The sequence below is a fragment of the Microplitis demolitor genome, chromosome 6, assembly GCF_026212275.2.
Source record: "Microplitis demolitor isolate Queensland-Clemson2020A chromosome 6, iyMicDemo2.1a, whole genome shotgun sequence".
Lineage (NCBI taxonomy): Eukaryota > Metazoa > Arthropoda > Insecta > Hymenoptera > Braconidae > Microplitis > Microplitis demolitor.
Window position 1 is genome coordinate 6021484 of NC_068550.1, and position 16555 is coordinate 6038038.

A 16555-nucleotide genomic window follows, 5' to 3' on the forward strand; every position below is an offset into this window, starting at 1 on the left:
AATGTACATAATATACTGAGAAAATAATGCGCAGCCGCTTGTAATGCTAAAAATGTACACAATACATAAGATGTAAATATGTGAAATTTTCATTCGTTAAAATTTTTTTTTATATTTTATTTTAATAGTGATTGCTTCGCAAATGCGTTGTGCAAAAATCGAAGGAAATAAAAAAAAATGAATATTATTTTATACATATTTATATTTATTGCTCTATTACTTTATAATTAATTATAATAACTCTCTTTAAATTCATACAGTAAAATTCACTCACCAATTAATTATCTTTAGATTAAATCAAACACTTTGTTCATTAATTAATTATTAAAATTATCCGTAATAATTAATATTCAGTTCTGACAAAAAAAAATCGACATTTGTATTTTTTTACTTAACAAAAAAAATTAATTTATTATTAATAATAATTACTAATCATTTAAAATTACCCATTAATTATGTGTAATTATTAAATAATTATTATTTACAAATCAGTAACAATAATTTTCCAAGTGCGGTCTCATTAATTTTTGGAGGTTAGAAAATCCATTAATTTTTTTTCTTTCACAAAAAAAAAATTTTAATGACATTCTAATTGTTATATTTTTTATAATTAATTAATGAGACCGCCTCTGCATAATTATCTAACTAATAATAATTATTATTAATAACCAATTAATAAATATATAGTCTTCCTAGAGAGTAAGTCGTCGGGAATCATCGGAATCTTTCGGTTTAAAATGTTAATGTGTGGTTACGATGTAACATTAGACTCATTTTCTAAGAGTGGGGTTAAAAACGAACGGCGGCTTAATCTCTGGAAAGACTTTACTAATATATTTAATAATTCACGCAACTTTATTTTTGTAACCAGCAATCCGTTCAACAAAATAATAAAAATTAGAAAATTTATATACAGCTAAATAAATAATTGATAAATAAACAGCAATAGCAATTGTTAAAAATAAATCAAATATTGCTGGCTTAACACTATAAATATTCATTATTGTTTTAGTATTATCGTAAAATACAAATTCAGGATCACGTTTATCGGCAGAATAACTATTTATTTTAACTTCAGTCAAATATCTCTGCATAAATTCATGTAATGAATTAACTAATGGATTATACGAATTTTTACTATCTGATAAAATTGGAACTGAACGAGATTGCGAGGTTAAGTAATTAAACCAAACTTCCAATGATTCTTTTGATATTTCAACAGGATTTGATAATATTTCCGTTGAATTCAGGTTATAAAGTCGTCGCGCCAATGTTTCGCCAATTAACTTTGTATTTCTATATAATCTATCTAATTTGGTTTTACTTAAATTATTTATATCGAGTATTGATGTCCTTAGAGGATTATCGTGACTCCTTAATGATGATATGGTTACTGCTGGCAATCGTCTTATACTATAGCGCTCGTGTTCCCATGCCAATGATTCATCAGCAAGATTTATTTTTTTATGGATACCTTCCAAATTTAAATTATTATTATCACTGTCATTATCATCGTTATCATTGTTGTTGTTGTTGTTGTTGTTGTTGTTACTGTTGTAAGTATCAATGACATTTTTTAATTCATTGTAAAATAAATAACCAAATGAATTCTCTTTTGGTGGTTTCGATACATGAAGATATAAATTATTTGTCAGTGAAACAGCATCTAAACAAATCACATATGCTGCATCCTATAATTAAAAAATTTACGAACTATTAATTATAAGCAATTTCACGACCTTAACCCTTCAACACTCGCGTTAAGAGTTTTTTTTCTCACACTTGACTAAATATTTTCTTCTAAATAATTTCAAATGGAATGACCTAGTGAAATTTTTTCTGTCTTCTTAAAATTTTATGCTTTTTATGACTATGAAATTTAAAAATTATTTCGAGCTTAGAAAATACTTAAAAAAATTTTTTTTTAAAAACCTGAGACTTTTTCTCATCACGCGAATAAAGTAGGGCGTAAAAATGAATACGGTTCGGGTGAATTCGGGAAGATTCGGATTTTTTTCGTTATTCACTGCCATTTTTTTTCAGCCATTCTCAGCCTTCACTTTCGAGAAAATCTGTTCTCCAAGAAATTCTATAGACTTTCGGTACAAAATTAGGAATCGCTGCCTTTATCCCTAAGTATGTTACTCTTTAAAATTGCTCTTAAATTTTACTTACTAATGAATTAGAATCTCTAAATTTTAAAAAATCTTGTCATTGAAAAAAAAAAAAATCCTCTGATTCTTAATATTCTTTCAAATTAAAACTTTTACCTCGAAATATTTTTTTATAAATTAAATAAAAAATTATACCTGAATAACAGATCCTTCAAGACCATCAAATTGGTCCTCCAGCCATTTTTTACTGCCATAGTAATTTAATTTACCGCCACCACTCAATACAAATACGATATTAAATTTCGGGCGTGATTTACTTATTGAGTATAGCGCTGAAAATATTCTTGCAAGTTCTAATAACATCGACACACCTGATGCATTACTTTCTGCCCCCACGGACAGTTCCTAAAAACAATAAATTAAAATAATAATTACAATTGTTAATTAATAGCTAAATAAATAAATTAATTAATCATTAAAGAAAAAGATTTCATACCGTTATTACACTAGAGCTGTCATAATAAGCAACCAATGCAATAGTTGGCAATTTATCTTCGGCACCAGTACCTGATAATTTGCCATGGATTGTTGCTATTTTAACATCATTACGTGGGCTTGGTTGTCCGGCACTGACAATGACTTGATAACCACTTGCTGATACAATATCTATTAATGATTGAATCTCCGAATTACTTTTGACCGGTTCGTTTTTAGAAAATCCAATCTCTAGATCGTTAACTATTGATTTTAAATTATCATTCCATGGTGAAAAATATATCGGTATTGTTATTTCACCACTTGTTAACATCGTAGTTTCTAATAATGCTATTGACTAGAACAAAAAAAAAGTATTTCATGAAAATTAATAAATATGCTGACTCGAATTTTTTAAATTACAAAAAATAAATTTTAAATTTTATTCGTTTATTTTATTAAAGTGGACAAAAAATAATAGACGTTAATTTTGTAATTTATTTTGAAGACTTTAAGAATGAAAAAGTATTCAAAAGTTAGCATCAATTGGAGACCTTACTTTTTTATCTTGTTATTAAAAATGAAATTTATGGTGGCATGATAAAAAATATATGATCCCGAATATATACTTGATAAAATGCTGATAAATTATAGTGATTATTTATTATATATTTTTAAGAGAATAGGAAAATTTTGTACCAGTCATATCGGAATGATAGAATTAGTTAATGTTATAAAATTTGGTATCACTATAAATGCTTTGACTTGAATTTGTGCCATTATTGAAATCAATAAATTTTCAAATTAATGACGATTTATTTTTTTATAATTATTAACTAAATTATTAACCTGTTGTTCATCAATTGTTAAATTAGTCATATCTTTAGGTAACATAACAATTAATGCTCCAGCTTTATTTTTAATTGTATAGAATAAATCTGGTGTCAGATCATTGAGCCGCGTAATCACACAGTGACGTGATGTGCGCCAATTACTTAATCCGCGTCCTTCCAATAGTATTGATGCACTTCTGCAACCTGTAATTAATTAATTAAATACATATTATACAGATAATTTTTTTATTTCTAAATTAATTAGTAGTTTTACTAAAAATACTATTTAATAAAATTATTTAGTATTCGTTTTTATATTTATTTATAAAAGTATTGAGTATTTTTTATTTAGAATACTCTTTTATAAAATTATTTAAAATATTTTTTTATGCCACTATTGAGTACTTATATTTAAAAAAGTATTAAGTGTTTGTACTACAAAATTTCATTTTAAAAAATATTTTAAAAAATTAACTAATATTCCATTTAAAGTACCTCTTCATAATAGTATTTCAGTACTCGTATTTAAAATTCGTTTTTTACAAATATCTTATCTTAGCACCTTCAAAAATATATATAATTTTTAACATAAAACATTAACTTAAAATAAAATAATAAAATTTATCTCATACTTCATCGAATCCCCGACAATAAATTCCCAGTTTCCATAAAATTTTCAAATTAAAATTACCAATAAATATAAATACAAAACTAAAAATAAAAAATCATTACTTAAAGTCGTCTTTATTTATAAAAATAATGAATAATTAAATTTACCATGTGGAGTTCCATGTAAATCATACTGGTGCATACGATAAACAGGTAATTCATGTGATGCTGCTACCGGATTTACTGGAGATACGACAATAAAAATTGGTAGAACAATTAATAAATAATAGGGCAAATAACTACGACACAATTCGGCAAAACTATCGCACTGTTCTAACCACATTATTATTTTTTTTTTATTACTATTATTTTGAATTATAAATTTATAACATAAATTAACCACCAATTACATTAATTTATTCATTAAAAAATTATTAAACAAGTACACACTTAATTTATAATAACTTCAACATAATTTAATAATCATACATATATATAATATAATATATTATTTTAATCTCAGAATTATAAGAGTCACGTCTCTCCACGTCCTCGATAAACTCTAGTTACTTCTAGTTCCTTTTTTGTATTTTTTTTTTGAATTCCTAGTAACATTTTATTTTTTTTTATTCCCAGGGAATTTTCAACCATCATTTCATATATTTATATATTTATAAAGTTTGTACTTGCGTGTAATTTTGTAATTACGGTAACGACCCAGATATTTCACTCGTTGAATTAAAATATTTTTAGAGGTTATATATTTGTATATTTATATATATTTTTATAAAAATAAATATAAAAAATGGAAAATGATAATTCAGAAGATGAAAAAAGTGTTAATTTTTCAGTAAGCGATGATTTGAATGAAGAAGAAAAAAAAACTGATGATAAAAGAAAAAAAAAATATAAACGTGGTATTGTTTATATATCACAAATACCAAAATATATGAATTGTACTATTTTACGTGAAATGTTATCAGTTTATGGAAAAATCGATCGTGTTTATTTACAATTAGCTAACAGTGAAAGTAAGTTTGTTATATATTTTATATTGTTTATATATTTTTAATTTATTTTTGACAGCCGAACTCCAGTAGCATAGAGACAATGGAGATTTTAAAATTTTTATTTAAATAAATTAAACATTAATGCGGCTTTTTAAAAATGGTTCTTATTTTGAAATTCATTTATTTCTTTAAAAATATATAAATATTTTGAATGTCTGTCAGTTTTAGTTTGAATTAATTTGAAGCGTTGATAGATTTTTAAAATTTATATTTATGTAATAAAATGTTTATTTTTTCTTTGCAGAACCAACAAAGAGTAAAGTTATTGAAATAAAACAAACAAAGAAAAATAAAAATAAAAGAGGGCCTCGAATGTTTTCCGAAGGTTGGGTTGAGTTTGAAAGTAAAAAAATTGCCAAATTTGTTGCTGAGAAACTTAACAAGCAGCCAATCGCTACGAGAAAAGGAAGTAGATTTTATGATATACTTTGGAATATTAAGTATTTATCAAGGTAATTTTATTATTTAAATATATATCTATATAAGTAAATAAATTTTGGTAACCGACAAAATATCCGAGACAAAAAAGTACCAAATAGTAAAATTCTATCAACTTGATCCTTACAAAAATATCCCATATAAAAAGTCCTGATAAAACCTCGATTATTGTCACAGATTTTTGCAAAGAATTCAGCAAATTAGTATAAGTTTGCCCTGATTAAACAAAATGATTTACTTAATGATGAATGTATATTTATATAGTATTAAAATTGAATTGTTTTGAATCATTTCTAATTGTTTTTTAATCAAGGTGATAAAACATCAATATTCGTCAGATTTTCTTTTTTATGATATTTTTGTCCTGGATTATTATCGAGAATTATAATCGTAGGATATTATGACCGGGAATCATAAATTTTTATAAATTGACTTTTTTTTTTTTTAATTAATAACTTAATTTTTATAAAAATCGATCAATCGATTAGAAATTTAATAAATCGCTTTTTCAATTTTTTTTTGTCAATACAAAATTAAATATCGATTTTTCATGAAATAAAAAAAATTTGACAAATCGATTCAAATTTTAAACAAACGATTAAACCTTCGAAACATTAATTTATAAATTTATTCTAATAGTTTCTATTTTTAAAAATAACATTATTAATAAAATAAATTTCAGATTTAAATGGATCCATTTAAGTGAGCGGTTAGCTTACGAAAAAGCTGTACACAAGCAACGTTTGCGCACAGAAATATCTCAAGCTAAACGTGAAAGTACATTCTTCGCTTACAATCTTGATCGTAGTAAGAAATTGAAACTAAAAGAACAAAAAGGTGAAACAACTGAGTTCGTTATTCCTGAAATAAAACAACGTGAAACAGATATGGAAATACGACAGAAAAAGAATAAATTGAAATCTTCTGCTGATGAAAATGAAAGTCGTAAAGAATTTCTTCAATCAATATTTTAATGTATTTATTTTTAATTTTATCTATGTAATTTATCTGTTGAAAAATAATTTTGTATAATAAATAGTTCATTATTAATCATTACTAATTAAATTAATTGTATCGCTTCTACAAGTATCAAATTTTATGTACCTAACGGAGGTTACATGAAACGCACACTTGTATCAAAAGTAAGTAAAAGGGTGTAAAACGACACGTATGAATAAACGAACGACATAAAAGTTACGTTCGAAGAAACGTAGGAATGAAAAACATGATGGATGTATAATGTCTGTTCTGATGAACGTAATCTCTGAATTGAAATTCCTTGATAAGCCGAACGTTTCGTTAAAGTAAGATTTGTAGAAACAGAAGAAATGATAAGAAGCATTAATAAAAGTGAATTTTATCATGCTGCACACACGCACACAAAATTTACATCAATTAATTATTTTTCAAAAATTTTATTTTTTTTAAAATTAATTTATTAATTAAACAATGGACATTTTTTTTTAATTATTTAATGCTACTTATAATTTTTATTTGATATTTATTATGATCGAACCATATTATTGGTATAAAAATATCCTTGTAAAAATTTCATTTTTATATCATAATTTTTTTTAATGAGCAATTTATATATTATTATTATTATTATTATTATTATTATTATTATTATTATTATTATTAGTGTTAAGATTAATTTAATTACGTCAATTACCTGAAATATTTAAAAGTGACTAGAAGTATGACTAGATTTTGATTAAACTATTATTATTATAAATCGAATAAAACTTCGTCGGCATATTAAAATTAAAAAAAATAACATAATTTAAAAGTTCCTAGAATCAATTTTTGAATCCGGTTGTGAAATTTATGATTAATTTTAAAAAACGGAAGGCGAAGAGGAAGATTAAGATGTGTGTGTATATGAATGAATATAAATAATGGAAAAAAAAAAAAAAGAAAAAAAATTAATAAATTAGTTATTTTTTTTGGCATCAGCTTTTTCATCTTTGACTTGTCCGCGTCCAAATAATTTTGTAAAACGATCCATTAGTCCGCCAAAAAATATTTGGCAGATAAGGTTCTCAAATGGTACAAACGGATCATGGATACCCAGTAGAATTGATGATAACTAATAAAAAATTATTATTATTATTATTTTAAATAATATTATAGATTTAATTATAATGGAAAAATATTATAATTATATTATATTATATTTATTTATTTAGAATTATTGGATCTTAAACTGATTAATTATAATTATGTATAAATTTTAAGTTCCGAAAAGAATTCAACGTTCCTTTCAGGCAACTTTTTTTTCGCTTTATCGAAAAATTATTTTAAAAAACAAATCTGTAGTATGAACGCTTAAATTGAATTCTATTTAATTTATATCATTAAGAAATTTTTCAGGTGAAAAATATATGAATTTAATAAACTTTTTTTTTTATCTAATGCTTAGTTGCAATTTATGAAATCGTCTCATGATCGCTGATAAAAAACTCCGATTATAAAAATTAAATTCAATCATAAGACCGAATGGATCTGATTGGAAATTAATCAGAAATTCGATTGAGTTGTAATCAGATTCAAAATCGGAGTTTTTGATCAGGGATAGGCTCGAATTTCTGGGTAATCCCGGGTCTATTAATTTAATTTAAAATTCAAAATGTTCATTAATATCAATATAAATGTCATAAAATAATATATTATAATATTTTTCCATCTCATATATATATATATATATATATATATATATATATATATATATATATATATATATATATATATATATATATATAAATGAATAAATAAATATATAATAATTACCTTGAAGTATATAAAGAATATAACAATACCAAAGTATACAAGAGCATGTGGCGCGGATATTAAATCAGTCTTTTTGTCTAAGACAAATATTATAGATGCAACCATACATGCTTTAGTTGGGCTGTTAAATAAAATTATAAATATATGAATTCATTAATTAACTAATCAATTGATTAAATCTAAAATACATACAAACTAGGTTGCATAAATTCCATTGCAGTCGGTGTCCAAACACCTCGAATAAGGCGTTCAAATAATTTTGTAAATCCAGCACCATTACCTAAAATAATTAATTAAATAATTACTTTAACTAATAATTAATTGAGTAGGTAATTAATTAGTATATTTATTTACCTTTAAGTGTACCAATAAGTATCATAATAAGATACGCACTTGGATATAATTTTCCGGCGTGTGTAACACCATCGTAAACTTTTTTACATCTTCAAATATTAAAAATATTATTATAAATACATGTATATATTTGAATATTAATAACCAGTGTAATTTACCTGTATATTTCTTTCATTGCAGAGAATAAAATTTTAACAGGTAAAAATTTAGCAATTTTGTAACCAATATCGAAGGGCGTATAAAATATCACATACCATACAACTGTTGCAACAAATACTTGGGGTGTATTTTTCAATGGGGCCAATATTGGCTCACCTAATAATCCATTGCATAACATACCACCGGCAAATACAACTAGCATTGTTGACAGCCAACATGATATCGGATGTTTACGTGAAAATGCTTGTGCCCCTAATTTTTATTAAAAAAAAAAATATAGACGTACAAATATCATAATAATAAATATTAATTGTTTTTATAAATTAAAATTAGACTTTTCTAAGATTATAATCTGTAGTTTAAGTGATAATAACTCGTTATTGATAAAGTTTATGTTAAAATTGATAAGGACTTATTTTTAGATAATTTTATTCTCTACAAATTTGTTCTCATATATTTTTTATGTATCTTTTATAATTCGGCCGGAATTTTGATTTACAGATAAAAATTTTTTTAAATAAAATATCTGGCTTTAGAATCTGAAGTTTTGAAATTTAAAATACAAATCCTGGGTTGTGTATTAAAAATATATAAAAAATATATGAATACAAATATTTAGAGAACTAAATTATCTACAAGATTTATTTTTAGTAATTTTTGAGTTAATTCAATTATTTATGAGTTATAATACAAAATTATATAAAAAATAATCTAAAGTATAATAAATTTATATAATATATATAAAAATTATATTTTTTTCTCAATTCAAAAAAAAAATATCAAGGATAAAATATTACAAAAATAGATAAGAGCGCAAGCCAAAATTTAAATAGTTACATATCTATAAATATTAAAACTTTAATTACAAAAAAAATTAAAAATTTTAAACTAAATAATTTAAAAAAAAACGCAACTAATTTTTCAAATCAGAAATTATTTAAATTTAAAATTACTAATTTTTTTTTTCAACTCTACAAAAATTAAGACAAAAATTAAAATTTAAAATTTTAAATAAATAATTGAAGTAATTCAAAATCGTTACTAATTTGTTTATATTTAATTAAATGAAATTTAATTAAGCGTAAAACTTAATGATCTGAATAATTTAAAAAAAATAAAATAAAATAATAAAAGTTTATAAATGAAAAAAAAATTTTTTAAAAATAAATAAAATAATAGATAAGTATAGATAGTATAGTAATAAAAAATATAATCTGGGAAGTTTTAAATATAGAATTAGCTGGTCGGGTAGGCATTAACTTACCGGGTCCTAAATCCTCTCTGACGTGCAGCGCACACAATACACTATGTGCGATATCGAAATACGGAAACATTTTTAATTTAATGACCTGATTGGCCAAATCTAAAAATGCCTCGGGATCCATAATTACGAAAAATTACAATATTAATATATAATTTAGTTTTTTTTAAAATATAAATTTTATGTCAGTAACAAATAAATATATAAATAAATTTAAAAACTAGACAATTTTATTATTATAATTTAGCCGAACTGTTAATGATCCGACTGCAGTCGTATACTGTCTCTTATACTGAGACTGAGAGGCTTCATACACACACAAACAATTGCGTATATTTTTATCGTTATATATATGTATAATTATGTACGACTAGACATACAATGTATATCGTACAGCTCCCTTAAGTTCGCGGGGGGAATTTAATTTTTGGTAAATTTTTTTTAGTTATTTGTTTGTTCGTCATTTGTTCGTCAATGTTCGCTATAAATAATTATTTGTTCGTTTTTTATTTTTTTTAAAATAAATTTTTAAAAGCTTATTTGAAGTTAGCGGTGACTATACTCATTTTCGATCCCTTTTAGTTTTTTTTCAATTTATCTTGATTTGTTTGTTAATATAACACAAAAAAAGGGTTCGTTCGATTGTTTTTATATTTATAATTAATTATTAAAATTTTAATTATGCCCGTTGTTCAGATGGTAGTTTTGCGCATGCGCAAAAGTCAACTCTAGGTTTTCAATTTTGTAAATTAAATTTATTGTGTAATTACTTGATAAAATTACTCATTTAATTAAAACATAAATAATAAAGAAAACAATAAAAAATTGTAAACCTAGAACAGACTATTGCGCATGCGCAACACTACTATTAGATAAACAAGAATAATACAAATTTTATTAACTAATTATAAATATAAAAACAAACGAACAAACGCTATTTTTGGTGGAGTATTAACAAACAAATCAAGATGAATGAAAGAAAAAAAAAGAATAGAAAATGAGTATAGTCACCGCAAACTTCAAATAAATTTTTAAAAATTTATTTAAAAAAAAAAAATAAAAAATGGACAAACAATTATTTATAGTAAACTTTAACGAACAATCAACAAACAAACGAATTGCTAGAAAAAATTTGCCAAAAATTGAATTCCCCACGCCAACTTGAGGGAGCTAAAAAGTAGAAGGTACCATAGTAAAATATGAATTAAGGCGCCAATTTAAAAATTAACATGCGCACTAAAGCAAAGTTACGGCGGCAATTTAAAAAATAATAATTCTCTCTGTAAAAAAAAATTTACAGTTAAGGTAAAAGACCTAGTATCCAATCAGAGAGCTAATACTCAATTACTTCATGTATTTGAATATCTATATTTATGTATTTATTTATTTATTTAGTAAAATTTAGTAAATATAGATCTACAAATACATGAATGATCAGGTACTAGTTCCCTGATCGAATAATATATCTTTAACCTGAGCTGTAAATTTTTTTTTTTAACAGTGAGATTTTTTTATTTTTTAATTTATTTTATTACATATAATTCAAGTTATTACAAAAAATAAAATATGAAATGTCGAAACCTATTTAAATTCTATTAGACTAGATTTTTTTTTTTTTTTTAAACATATGCTTTGCATTTAATTACTATAACTAAAGTTTTAATATAATATAACTGAAATAATAATTAAAAATTAAGTGTGCTGTAAAAATCAGATTCATAATAAATTTTGAGGTACATCTGAAATTTAAAAACATTTTGAGAATTCAAAAACATTTTTTAATACAAATATATTTAGATTTATAACAGATTTAATTATATAATAGGGATAAATAATAACTAATATTTACATTTTTATAATTTAAATATTCATTTCATAAAATTCAGTTTGGTTATGCACTCACGACAAAATACACTACACTAGAAAATCCCGCGTCGCAACTAACGCGCATACGTTTAATATGGGTATATTTGAAAATTTAAAATGTACCATAATAATTTAGAATCAGATCTAACTGACTATAGTTCGATTCGTTTCATTTTACTATGGGAACATTGTGAAATAAAATTAAATTCCAGGGTTAATTTTAATCTGTAATAAATTTTACTGAGGTACTTTAGTAAAAGTCACAGGTTACACTAATAATTTTAATTCTTTTTTATAGTAAAAAATTTGTTTTGATATTTATTAAATTGTTGTATATCGGAATTTACTGTAGTCCCTGATAAAAATTTATCAATGAAAAATGATTTTTTATTAGTTGCATTTTTAAATTGTGGACAAGTTCGTTATAATTCACCTGTAACATGCGCCCATAGTAATTTTTAATGGATAATTTTCACAGTATACCGTGGACGGCACCTGAGCACCAATTGTTATTGCTACGCTGCTCTATCAACAAGATGTTCAGCATGCGTAACAGACCAAGTTTCATTGCCTAAGTAAACGGAGGAATCTGACGATTACAGCCTTCTGCATCCGAAATGCCAGTAACTCAACTTGCGATGAACAAGTTGGTACTCTAGCCGGTGCATATAGAAAATCCTCGTACGCAAAAAGTATACATCCAGGATATATACGGGAAAAATTGAATATATGTCTCATATATGCGACATATATTCAGATTTGCCCGAATATATCCCGGATATATATTTTTTGCGAACGGGTACCGTTTCATCCCTCCTGGGACACCAACAATGCCCCGAGTCGAAACTAAAATAGTAGTTTGAGCCTCCAAAGCCTCAGTTCTTTTGATGTTGGATTTTCCGCTGAATGTAATATGTTATTCAAGTCCTCGATGTCCTAAAAGTAGGGTATGGAGGAGTAAATCACCTTTTTAAAATGGTATTTTAACCCTCTATGGCCTACTATATATTTTAAAATGCTATTCAAGTCCTCAATACCCTAAACAAAGCGCATGGAGGATTTAATCACCATTTCAAAAAGATGTTTTAACCCTCCAAGGCCTATCATATTTTTAATCTGTAACTTCGAATGAGCTCAATTCTTTAGCATGATATTATTGTTATAATAATATCTCCATTCTAAATACATAAAGATATTTCCAGCTGATCGTGAGCGTCTGAGTAGCAGTGCGGCAGTGGTTGTGCTACATATTCGTTAGGTCTTGGTTTCAAATCCCGGCAGCAGCAGATTATTTTTCAGCGGTTTTTTTCAATTTCTTTGGCAGTTTCCGTCACCCGATACATCATTCGTATTTATTTATCACATAAAATAATTAATTAATCATATACTAATAAGTCAAAGGCTCTAATTATTCAATTCGAATTTCGAATGACAGTACTATTCTATTCGAATGCCTACTTGTATTTTATTATTTTTTAACTCACAACCAAACATTTATTACTAAGAAAATATTTTTTGGATTTTTAAAATTCAAATTTTTTTCGATCATGGTGGCCATTTCTCATTATTGGTCCCCTTTTCCTTTATTTCTTTACCAATTGTACGCAATCCGATGAGAGTTTTTCTCGATCTATAAATTTAGGGTCTCGAGGCTTATTTTACCTTTTTAAAAAGATGATTTGAACCTAAACTTGGTAAAAGCGGACAAAGTTACCACGTTTAGGTTCACATCACCTTTTTAATGCGTGGATCTTCATATTCTAAAAAGATGATTTGAACCTCCTTACCCTCATGTAGGATTTTAAGGCTCAAATCACCTTTTTAATTTTGACTCGGGTGAGTACGACAAGTTTGACACGGTAGCCTGGATAAAGGTTGCCAATTTAAAACTGGAGATCCTGATATATCTGGTGTTTGTGCTCTTCTTTAACCGTGATCTTTTACTCAGCAAGTGCTGAGAACTTAATAACATAAATGTCACGAGTGGTTTTATTGAAGAGCACAATATCAGGCTTGTTATGGTCAATCTTCCGAGTTGTTGCAAATGCCACGTTCCAATAAATACGGCAATGGTCATTCTCAACAACTTGCAGAATATTTCCTGGCAGATAAGGCAGCATTGGTGTTTCATTGATACCGTGTATATGTTTAAGGTGGTAATAAAGTACTCGCAGAACAGCATTGTGACGCTAACTAATAATGATGATAACAAAAATAATGATAAATAATGATAATAATAATAATAATAATAATAATTATTATTATTATTATTATTATCATTATTAAGCAAATAATTCTAAGAGGGAGGGGGAGGGTAAGATTTCAGTGGAAACGACGGTTGTTATTCAACAAATTTTTAATCACGTACGTACATTATCATATTTAATATATTTCCAAGCGATTGGGTGGTTCTTGAGTAGCCAGAGGGTTTAAGAGGTTGTCGAAATACTGACTGATATCATGGTTAATAAATAAGTTAAGACGTCATTAGACGGACAAGGACGCTCTGACTGTACGTCATTTCAACTTTAATTATAACTTGTCTGCTACGTTCATTAAAATAATGAGCTGAAAAATTTAAGGATTTATTATCGACTTGACGCTAAGGTATTTTTTCTCAAATTCATTATTTTCAGTCTGATCAACCAGATTTTGCTTCAAAAAATGTATTAGTACTTCTAAATATACTAGATAATTTATCAATATCATAAGATTGCCATTCTCTTATTTTTCTTTTCAACTAATTATAGAGATAGCGAATTTTTCAATTTAAATTAAGAGAATTAACCGTGGACTTGAGTTGCAGAAACCAAGGCAGGAACGACGTATTTCGTCTTATTTTCAACTTCTCTCTGCATTTGGTCCGTATTTTATGAAAAATTTTTCATGCGCAAAAAAAAAACCTTTTTTTCAGTGGGGTATACATTAAACTTCAGAAAGGAATACATAGGTATCATTTAAATATGAAGGTCCTTTAAGTTCAAAATTTAAGTGAAATTAATTTCCGGGTGGGAAAATAAATTTCCTAAACTTATTTCTCAAAACTAATCCAACCGATTTGGCTAAAAATAAAATTTCTTTTCCGGGCACACAGAGTTTCTGAATAAAATTCACCGATGCCATAGAATATTACATATATATATGAAAATAAAACCTCTGCTGAAACCTACCGCGAGAATTTTTAGCATATTTTTCTCATATTTTATAACTTTAAAATTTCATTTTTAGATTTTTATCTATTTAAATATGTATATATAAATATATATATTAGGGTGGGCAAAAAAAAATCTAATTTTCTTTTTTTGAGTTACCGTGGCGATATCGTTCAAGATGATGAAAAAAACATTCTAATAAAGTTTGAACTCTTAATATTAATATCAAGAGGTGCCTCTTCGTGATATTGATTTCCCATTTAAATAACATGGGAAAAAAAATTTTAAGTTTGGAATTTTATTCCTCGGCAATGGCTCATTGTACAGATAAGTTTAGGCCATATTTTTGTAGGGAATTAAAAACTCTACAAAAAGAATCTCATATCATTTTTGATAAACCCATCTGTTCAATAGTTATTTGTGCCTGAGCTCAAATTTATAGTCTTTTGAGATTTTTTTATTTTTCCAGCGAAACTGTCAGACTTAACACAAAATGACGTAGAATCTTTTTTGTAGACAATTTAATTCCCTAGAAATAATCTTTAATATAGTTTTTTTTAATTCCGCACAATATTGTCAAGCTCTTAAAATCGATCAGAAGACTATTTTTTTTAAGAGCTTGACAATAAATGAAAATAAGTAGAAAACAATGCGAAATTCGAAAAAACTTTATAAGTAATAATTTGTAGGAAATAAAAACATCTACAAAAAAGGTCTTATAATATTATGTGATAAGTCTGGTAGTTTCGCCGGAAATGTAAAAAGATCTCAAAATTTAATATTAATTCAACTTCAACCTCAAACAATTTTTCAAAAAAATGGATTTATCAAAAAATGAAGAGATTTTTTTTTATAGAGCATTCAATTCCCTATAAAAATATGCTTTTTGATTTTTCCTATGATGCATCGTTAGCTAGTTATAAAAATCAGAAGACGCAAAAAAAAATTTTTCCATGTTATTCTTATGGAAAATAGAAAAGTGCAATACGGAGCCTCTTAATGTTAATCTTAAGAGCTTTAATTTTTACAGGCGTCTTTTTATATCTAAATGAAACTTTTTTACCTGTCTTCGAGAAGAAAAAAAAATTGTTATATTTTTAATCACCCTAATATTTATAGACCTTATAAGGAACAAAAAACATATTTTATATTTTTTCTAATTTATAGTTTTTAAAGCCATTATTTTAAAACTGTAGCAATAATTATTTTTATGGTTCAGCAAACAGCGGCTAGTTGCCAATGCTAGTAAAGTTGTTCCCTATACGGGACGTCAAGATCCAGGAGGATATATACATATACATATATATATATATATATATATATATATATATATATATATATATATATATATTAATTTAAGAATTAAACAATACGTAATTAGAAAATTTTTATAGTTTAGAAGTTGATATGTATGACGCACTTATTTGCTACGCTG

General features: G+C 25.5%; 3 protein-coding genes across 4 annotated transcripts; 1 reads left to right on the forward strand and 2 right to left on the reverse strand.

The window, feature by feature from the left end:
- Positions 1-240: 240 nt before the first annotated feature.
- On the reverse strand, positions 241-4602 carry LOC103579804 (nicalin-1). Its single transcript, XM_008561337.2, has 5 exons — positions 4199-4602; positions 3438-3625; positions 2611-2946; positions 2310-2519; positions 241-1691 (listed from the first exon to the last, which is right to left on the reverse strand). The coding sequence occupies exons 1-5, from the start codon at positions 4371-4373 to the stop codon at positions 846-848; spliced, it is 1755 nt and encodes a 584-aa protein (XP_008559559.1). The 5' UTR covers positions 4374-4602; the 3' UTR covers positions 241-845.
- A 111-nt stretch (positions 4603-4713) lies between these two features.
- LOC103579888 (activator of basal transcription 1) lies at positions 4714-6594 on the forward strand. Of its 2 annotated transcripts, XM_053739896.1 has the most exons (4): positions 4723-4785; positions 4882-5061; positions 5345-5552; positions 6221-6594. In XM_053739896.1, exons 2-4 carry the CDS (start codon positions 4980-4982, stop codon positions 6510-6512), a joined length of 582 nt encoding a protein of 193 aa, XP_053595871.1. In that variant the 5' UTR covers positions 4723-4785; positions 4882-4979; the 3' UTR covers positions 6513-6594. The 2 variants fall into 2 exon arrangements, with proteins under 2 accessions (XP_008559678.2, XP_053595871.1); XM_008561456.2 differs by having other exon boundaries at positions 4714-5061.
- Positions 6595-6695: 101 nt separating this feature from the next.
- LOC103579805 (trimeric intracellular cation channel type 1B.1) lies at positions 6696-10423 on the reverse strand. Its single transcript, XM_008561338.3, has 6 exons — positions 10106-10423; positions 8841-9093; positions 8683-8771; positions 8521-8608; positions 8329-8449; positions 6696-7627 (listed from the first exon to the last, which is right to left on the reverse strand). The coding sequence occupies exons 1-6, from the start codon at positions 10224-10226 to the stop codon at positions 7472-7474; spliced, it is 828 nt and encodes a 275-aa protein (XP_008559560.1). The 5' UTR covers positions 10227-10423; the 3' UTR covers positions 6696-7471.
- Between the last annotated feature and the right edge of the window lie 6132 nt (positions 10424-16555).

Coding starts and splice junctions, on each gene's coding strand:
- LOC103579804 (XM_008561337.2), bottom strand. CDS start 4,373: ATGTGGTTAGAACAGTGCGATAGTTTTGCCGAATTGTGTCGTAGTTAT. Junction 2,520..2,610: donor ACAGCTCTAGTGTAATAACG/GTATGAAATCTT, acceptor TATTGTTTTTAG/GAACTGTCCGTGGGGGCAGA. Junction 1,692..2,309: donor TTGAAGGATCTGTTATTCAG/GTATAATTTTTT, acceptor TTTTAATTATAG/GATGCAGCATATGTGATTTG.
- LOC103579888 (XM_008561456.2), top strand. CDS start 4,836: ATGGAAAATGATAATTCAGAAGATGAAAAAAGTGTTAATTTTTCAGTA. Junction 5,062..5,344: donor ACAATTAGCTAACAGTGAAA/GTAAGTTTGTTA, acceptor TTTTCTTTGCAG/AACCAACAAAGAGTAAAGTT. Junction 5,553..6,220: donor AATATTAAGTATTTATCAAG/GTAATTTTATTA, acceptor AATAAATTTCAG/ATTTAAATGGATCCATTTAA.
- LOC103579805 (XM_008561338.3), bottom strand. CDS start 10,226: ATGGATCCCGAGGCATTTTTAGATTTGGCCAATCAGGTCATTAAATTA. Junction 9,094..10,105: donor CAGAGAGGATTTAGGACCCG/GTAAGTTAATGC, acceptor AATAAAAATTAG/GGGCACAAGCATTTTCACGT. Junction 7,628..8,328: donor TATTCTTTATATACTTCAAG/GTAATTATTATA, acceptor ATTTTTTATTAG/TTATCATCAATTCTACTGGG.